Genomic DNA, 8,445 nt, shown 5'->3' on the forward strand with positions numbered 1-8,445 from the left:
CGGGAGCGCCGGGCCCCCGAAGAGCTGCACGTCCCGCCCACCGCGCCCGATGATTGGCTACTGTCCCCGACTCCTGGAGGGCGATCCCGCGCCCTATTGGCCGCCAGTCTCCGCTCCCGCCCCCTCGCCCCGCCCTCCGCTGCCGACGTGGGCTGCAGGCCGCAGGCTGTTGGAGCGGACCGGCGAGCGGACGGAGCGGGCGGCGGGCATGGGCGGCCTGCGGCTGCTGGCGGTAGCCCTCACGTGCAGCTGCTGGTGGCCGCAGGGCGGCCAGGCCAAGACTCTGCGGGGCAGTTTCAGCAGCGCCGCGGCCCGCGACGCCCAGGGCCAGAGCATCGGCCATTTCGAGTTCCACGGTAGGTCCGGGCGGGCCGAGCGAGGGGCGGAGGCGCGCGGCCTCCCGCGGGCTCCCGCGGGCTCGGGGTCGGTAGGCGGCGGCCGCGGCGCCTCCCTCCGGCCAAGTCGTCCGGGCCTCACCTGGATCCCCCGCAGCGCCGCGACCCTGCACCTTCCCCGGACCGCAGCCTAACCTAACGCACGGGAAAGCGGTTTCCATTTCCCCCGACTCTTCCCTGCGCCAACCGGACCGCTCCGCTGCGTCTCCCCAGGGATCTCCCCCAACTCCGCACTTGGCCTGATTGTGTGCATTCATTCGGGCCCTGTGATTACGAGTGGATGTCAGCCCAGGAATGTAGCTTCCCTGTTGTGTCTAAGACCGGTTGCATGAAACCTACTTGGAGCGGATTTGGGATCTGTCATTGCCGCGTGCCCAGAGTTCATTTGGTGAAGTGTATTAGAAAGTTTCGTGATTGGTACACTCTGGCGTGTGGGAAAGAGCTGCATTTCATAAGTACTTACTGGTATCCTCCAGGAAAATCGGTGGCCTTCAGTTGACGAAATTGCAATTCATTCTATTAATCTTGCCCCATTTGTTTGTTCTCTTAGAGTGTTTTCTTGGTACTTTAAACATTACTGCATTTCAAGAGTGTAGTTTCCTGACAGAAGCTGAGATCGTAAGCTTACATTAGAGATGCAACTGTACCTACTTAAGACTGTGTTTTAGGAGAAGGTATAGAAATCAGAAGCTACCTTGGCAAGGGAAGGAATGCCAATCCTGAGAACTTGTAGAATTGGTGCCATAAAAGGAGGCTGTAAAGACACAAACATTGACGGTATTTCAGTTCCGAGAAAAAACATGTCAGTCAGTTTTTAAAAATCTGAAGAACCCGGGCGAATGAAGAAGAGACCCCCTCCCAAGTAAACAGCTTTGTGGTATTTTCGTCCTATTTTCAGTCTCTTGACCACCGCGTTGTATCAGGTCCTTTGAGTCCTGACAGCACAGTCACTGATCTGACTAGCGCTGGTAAATCAGGGATCTATGGAAGCTGGAATTTGTGCTGTTTATGCCCCACCAATAATAACTCTGATTGAGATTCCCTTGTGAGGGGTAATGGAGTCCATCTAGGTTATCAAGCAGACACGCTGGATGTTGTTCTGGAAATGCTATCAAGTATCAGCTGAATTAAAAAGACAGGGCTCATGTAATTAAGTTGCCTAAGTCTCATGGCAGATTGAGGAGGGGGTAGACCAGGTAGTTTCTCTCATATATTATGCAGATATAATTCTCTTACGCCTAGTTGTTGCCAGGTTTTGGTCGATTCCAGTTAAATACAGTAAAGCTATGCTGAAACGTGACTGTCACTTCTTATAATGTAAAGTGTTAATAGTATTTTAGAGTCACTTTGTAACAGTTGATATAGTATACCAACTTATGTAAGAGACTTTTTCTTTATGTACATTGTACATTTCAACTTATGTAAAAGGCTTAACCGAAGCAACCATTCTAGTAAGAAAAGAACTTAGCCAGAAGCGTAGAAGATTGTAAAATGAGTCTTGTATTTCCCCTCTCCACCCAGCATCCCTTCCCTACAGGCACCTGCTTTTGCTATTTCTACACTAAAAAATCTTAAATTATTACTTTTGTTCATGTGTACATTCCTGTACAAGTAACATTATGTGTGTCGCTTTCATTCAGGTGTCTTTGGGAGTGAGAGGGAGTCGGATCCCCTAGAACTGGAATTTTCAGATGGTGTGAGCTGCCATCTTGGTGCTGGGAACCAAACTTATAGTCCTTTTCAAGGGCAGCAAATGCTCTTGCTGAGTCCTCTCTTCAGCCTGTAAAGTGGGTCGTAATAGTCTGGGTGCAGCCCTGCCCACTGTCTATCATCCACCCAACATACGAGTCTAACAATTGTTTTGTGAAAAGTTGTAAGTATAAAAATGCATTGTGGGTGTAAAATAGGTACGCAGACTCACAGGTATCTATCACTGTGTTTATTTTCACATTAAGACATAATTAGGTACTAATAGCCTTGTCATGTTAAAAAAAGACACTTCAGCAAAAGTCTCTGTAGATTGTGAACAGATACATAAACACATGGATACATTATAAAGAGAAGCAGAAATTCTATGATGATGAATGTCTGGGTGTCCCACCAAGCTTTTCATTCGTGAAATGCTACCACGTACCGCTGCAGGTGCACAGATACGTTCCGGGTTGGGTAAACTCTTACGCCTGGATGAGGTGTCCGTTATGTTGAGATTAATTTACGTAATGAGATGTAAGAAGAGTTCTACAAAAGCCCCACATTGCTGTGTGGAGTGTGGAATGTTGTCTCAGTGCTTTATAGGAACAAACTAGTTGATAATTTCTGTTTTAATGTCAAGGTGACCATGCTCTTCTGTGTGTCAGAATCAACAACATAGCAGTGGCTGTTGGGAAGGAAGCTAAACTCTACCTGTTCCAAGCCCAGGAGTGGCTGAAGCTGCAGGGGAGCAGCCCCGGCTACAGCTGCAGTGAGCGCTTAGCCAGAGCTCAGCTGACAGGTGGGTACATGGTCTTCACTTTGGTCCTTCACTAGTTGTGGGGCTTCCCCTTCTAATGGTGAAGTATAGTACAGCATGGTACATATATGTATATGCTAAGATGTTTTGTGACTGCATACATGTAACTTCGATGATATTTTGGTTATCCTGTTTATAGCTGCATTTTCAAAAGCTAGCCTTTTCTTTATTCAAAGGATAGAATGCTTTTTCTCCTTTTATCACTCAAAAAGTTCTTATTCATTCAAATAATTTACAGAGGAGTCTATAAATTATTTATGCTATATTTTATGTATTTCATGCTAATAAATGACATCATTTTCCCCTGGTTGTAGTGTACAGTGAATAACATTGGTTGACTACATACTTCTTGCCAGCACTGCTGAAGATGTGTTATTTCACACAGCTCAGCCCAGTCATCTGTTTGTACACTCCTGAGACGTAGGCGTACCACATTACTTACAAATCTTAGGGGCTCTCCACAATGTCTCATAATTAGGATGCTAGCTACTGAGAGAGGGGGGAGAGAGAGGCTCTTAGAACTCAGGAATGAAGTACATTCCTGCCATTCTGCCTGATCCACCCTTGAAACTAGCTGCTTGTAGGAGACAAACTTAAAGCATCAGCACTTGTTTTTTCCACTGCTGTGGTAAGACACTGGCACCAAGGCAGCTTATAAAATTCGGGGCTAGGGTTCCAGAGGGCTAGAGTCTCTGGTGGCAGAATGAAAACACAGAGTTTAGCCAGGTGCTCACATCCCAATCCACAGGCTGGAGACAGAAAGCATGCTGGGATGACACAAGCCTTTTAAAACCTCAGAGAGCTCATAATCTTTGCAAACACTTCCATCAGCTGGGGACAAGGATTCCAAACCTATGAGCCTATGAGGGGCATTGTCCCTCAAAGCACCGCACATCCCTGAGGGAAGGCTAGCAGCCACCCTCATCAGCTGGGGACCAAGGATTCCAAACCTATGAGCCTATGAGGGGCATTGTTCTTCAAAGCACTGCGGCATACCTGAGGGAAGGCTAGCAGCCACCCTCTTCCCTAAACGTCGTCCACAGGCAGGACTCTGCTACCGTCTTCTCTTAGCCTAGGCCAGTAGAACGTTCCCATTGCCAACCCTCTGGCTGTCTGGAGACCTGAAAGGCAGGAGTCCAGAGCAGGGATGAAGACGGAGGCTCCTTTATCATTGTTGGCCCGTGGATGTTTGCTGCCTAGACACCCTCTCAGTCCTGAAGGATGATGCTCACAGCAGTGAGTCAGATCACTGTATGGAAGCGTACAGTCAGGGCTAGAGATGGCCCAGGAGCTAAGCCTTACTGCTCTTACCCAGGACCTGACTTGTCGGGTGGCTCACACCACCTTCTGTAAGTCCATCCCCAGGGATTTGACACCCTCTTCTGGCTCTGCAGTTTTCCTTCATCCCTCCCAACACCCCTCCCTCCCTCTCTCACACACATACTAAAATTAATAAACTTAAAACAATGTTCTATGAAATCTCAATTACAGTAAGTGTAGAATATTATTTACATGTATACAGTGAAATGGCAGTCTGGGGCATGGAATGTAGTGAAATGTATGTGTTGTGGGTGCCTGGGGTATGAGCAGTTCCAAGACTCTGGCGTGGCCAGCAGGACGGGGTCTGCCTGTTGACGTTCATCTGGCACCACAGAAACCTTTTCTTGTTCCAGTAAAAATTCATGAACAAGTTAAAAGCCTTGGGCTTTAGGACTGTACACTATGTGGTTCATATTGTATCCTATCCTGTGTCCATTTACAGATTACCATTTCCTAAAGTGCCAGATGTTCATGTTGTGTCATATCCTATATCCACCTTTCCTACAGGGCCAGATGTTCATGTTGTGTCATATCCTGTATCCATTTACAGAACACCCTTTCCTACAGGGCCAGAGTGCAGGCCCACTAAACTGGAAGTCACTGTAGAGACTCGAGACAACCTGTTCATAAATAGTTGGACTGTGTCTATTCACACACTCTGACAGGCTGTGGCTGGATAGTTACTTGAGTGTGGGTAGACGGTGGACTGCTCTTTGCCTTTGTTGTTGTTGCTGTGCATGCGTTTCCCTTCCCTGATCTCTCAAAGACAGGAGTATTTTAGGAATTATGAAGTGAAAGACAACAGGAGGGGCTGGAGAGGCAGCTCAGTGGTTAAGAGCACCCGCTCTTGCACAGGACCTGGGTTCAGTCTCCAGGCCCACATCTGGGCTCCAGGGGTCTGCAGTGCTTCCGGCATCTGAGGGTGCACACATAAATATAAAGGAGAAGAAGGAAGATAGCAGGAGACAGGGACTTTAGAGGAATGATTGTTAAAGTTAGGAGCCTAAAATAAAGTATTAAAAATGCTTACATATTACAAAGTTGTTATATATCTTTTACATATGTATTTTATATAAAACATTGTGTCCCAGTTTGCTTCTCTAGATAACAATAAAACATTGTTACTTAGAAGTAACCTGTGGAAGAAAGGGACATTTGAGCTTACAATGGTATCATCAAGAGAAGCCTGGGCAGGAACTAAAGCAGAGCCTGTGGAGGAATTCCGCTTACTGGCTTGCTCCCCACGGTTTGCAGCTCTTGCTTGTGGGAAGCACCACCCACAGTCGACTGAGCCCCTCTCATCAACCATCAATTAAGAAAATGCTCAACAGACTTGCCCACAGGCCAATCAGATGAGATAATTTCTTACCCTAGGCTCCGTCTTCCCAGGTGGCTCTGGCTTGAGCCAGGTTGACAGACCAGCTAGTGTGTGTATGTAACAATATAAAATAATACATAATACAGTAATATAAAAACTGATGAAATTAATAAGACATGTGTGCATATAATATATATGTATATAATATATATTATATACGGGCATACATGTTTAATTAATTTCCTCAGTTCTTTTTTTTTCTTCCAACAAAACCCTAACCATGAAATGTTTATTCTTTTGAATCACTAGTGGTTATATATTAACGTCTTGCTGCTCAGGCACCTCACTTTAGTGAGGAAAACACAGCCATTATGTCCTGACACTGTAATAATGCCACATACTTACTTTTGTGCCACATGAGTACATTTTCAGATTAGTAATCTGACTTTTAAAACATAACAATCTTAATAAGCTTGTTAATTTTATCCTGCCCTTATGTAAAGCCTTATTTCTGGCATACAGTGTGAAAATGATCAGTAATCTGAAATATCAAATCTCCTGAGACTGAGGTAAGAGTAACTGTGAGCACTGTGTGGTGCTGGGAACTGAGCCCAAGTCCTGTAGGAGCAGCAACTGTCTCACCATGCCCAGCACTCAAGAGAGATCTTTTTTGCTCTCTCTTTCTCTCTTTCCCTCTGTCTCTCTCCCCCTCTCCCTCTCTCTCTCCCCGTCTCTCCATCTCCCTCTCTCCATCTCTCTCTCTCTGTCCATATCTCTCTCTCCATCTTTCTCTTCCTCTCTCTCTTTCCCCCTCTTTCCATCTCTCTCCCTCTCTCCCTCTCTCTCCCTCTCTCTCTGTCCATATGTCTCTCTTCCTCTCTCCCCCCTCTCTCCCCCCCCCACCCCAGTGTCACAGGAGCTGCTCCCTAAGCTTTGCTCCCAGCTCAGGCTGTGTTTAATGCTAGAAACTACTTTGTCCATTTTAGTTCAGAACAAACACACAAGACATTTAAAAACTGAAAATTTCTCTTAAAAACTACACGATGCCAAATAATTTGTTGTCAGATTAAGTAGCTAAGATATTAAATAGAGAATAATTTGCTGCCTTTTATATCTCACATATGTGATTCTTTTTGTGTATACCGTATACTTTAAAAATCATTTTAGGCATTAGTATTTTACCGTGAGCATTCTGGTTAACAGCATTCATTTCTTTTTATAATAATTGAAGAATTAGCCGTTCAACCCTTCTTTGGTGATTCACATTTTGTTAATATTTGAGATACTAATTACACCCTCATAGAACATGCATGCTTTGCTGTAGTTTTTTGTCTCAAAAACAGTAACACAGTATTGTCAAGAGGCTTGCTGCAAAAAGACTGTGAGACCGGAAGCAAACTGGTGTCATTAGGAAGCACCGCTGTGTTTCCATTGGATGTGAGTCCATACATACAGTTTACATGGAGGCATCCAAAGCTGTGCCATGGTCAAATACACCGGCACAGTTTCTGTATTGTGGCGTCGTGGGGAACTCTAAATGCTAAAACAGCATCTCACCGGGACTTTCTGCCTGGACTCCAGGGTGAGGTAACAAGAGATCTTATGAAATCTTATACCCGGGCAGCCTCGTTTGAGCCGTTTCATTGATGGGAAACACTGCTAAGAGTCCTCAGGTGCTGGACAGGAGCCAAACTCTAGCCACATGTTTTTGGAATTTATATGTATTCTGAATATATGTATTCTGAATGTATGTATTTGAGTATATATATTCAATATATAATGTATATACATACACACACATATATAATATACATAGATACACACGTATATGTATGTATGTATGTATGTATGTATGTATATTTGGGACAGGAGAGAGGCAGGTTTTCTCTGTGTAGCCCTGACTCTCCTGGAACTATTTGTGTAGACCAGGCTAGCCTCAGCTCCGATATCTGCCTATCTCTGCCTCCAGAGTGCTAGGATTAAAGATGTGCACTACTACACTCAGCTTGGAATCTGTATATTTTAAAAAATAGTTAAAGTCAGATATCTTAACTTTGACCAAAACAAAAACAAAAAACAAAAACAAATGATGTAATAATCATCAACATCACTTGTTCAGTTTAAACAACAGTGAGTGAAATGTTCAGTTGTAAAGTACAAGTCCTCCATTTTGAACACCAACTAGATCTTGCATTTCCTTCATAATGACATCATCTGTGTATCCTCCACTTGGACTTCATAATTGTTGCGTAACATTTACTTTATATCTGTGTGGGTTTTATTTTGAACTGAACCGTATAACAATAGTCTGCAGGTATCGCTGAGAGTCTGCCTTCTGTATGGCATGCATATATTTATTTTTGAAGAGTAATGACATGCCAGTACATAACTGTAGTGATATTATTATACCCAAGGAAATGAATTATTTTATAAAGTCCTCTAAGGTTTAATCTATAGATGCAAATTTCCCAGTACCTCAAGAAATGTCTTATTTATTGAATAAGTTTTTATGTAGTTGAGAAAAAGCCCAAGTCTTTTGTTGTTGTTTCGAGACAGAGTCTGTATAGCACTGTACAGCACTGTATAGCTCTGTATAGCACTGTACAGCACTGTGCAGCACTGTATAGCGCTGTATAGCACTGTACAGCACTGTGCAGCGCTGTACAGCACTGTGCAGCACTGTATAGCGCTGTACAGCACTGTGCAGCACTGTGCAGCGCTGTACAGCACTGTACAGCACTGTGCAGCGCTGTATAGCACTGTACAGCACTGTATAGCGCTGTATAGCGCTGTACAGCACTGTGCAGCACTGTATAGCACTGTACAGCCCTGTACAGCACTGTGCAGCCCTGTATAGCACTGTGCAGCACTGTATAGCACTGTGCGGCCCTGTACAGCACTGT

General features: G+C 44.8%; 1 protein-coding gene across 2 annotated transcripts in view; it reads left to right on the forward strand.

The window, feature by feature from the left end:
• The first annotated feature begins 114 nt into the window (after positions 1–114).
• The window catches only part of Gpr180 (G protein-coupled receptor 180), a 27,734-nt gene continuing 19,403 nt past the window's right edge, over positions 115–8,445 (forward strand). The window contains exons 1-2 of one of the 2 annotated variants that reach the window (XM_031361622.1): positions 115–356; positions 2,728–2,886. In XM_031361622.1, coding sequence (XP_031217482.1) covers positions 209–356; positions 2,728–2,886 — 307 coding nt within the window. In that variant the 5' untranslated portion in view covers positions 115–208. Of the gene's footprint in view, positions 357–1,185; positions 1,258–2,727; positions 2,887–8,445 lie in introns of those variants that run through there. The other variant, XM_031361623.1, reaches the window with a different exon arrangement.

The sequence above is a fragment of the Mastomys coucha genome, unplaced genomic scaffold (genome assembly GCF_008632895.1).
Source record: "Mastomys coucha isolate ucsf_1 unplaced genomic scaffold, UCSF_Mcou_1 pScaffold9, whole genome shotgun sequence".
Taxonomy (NCBI): domain Eukaryota; kingdom Metazoa; phylum Chordata; class Mammalia; order Rodentia; family Muridae; genus Mastomys; species Mastomys coucha.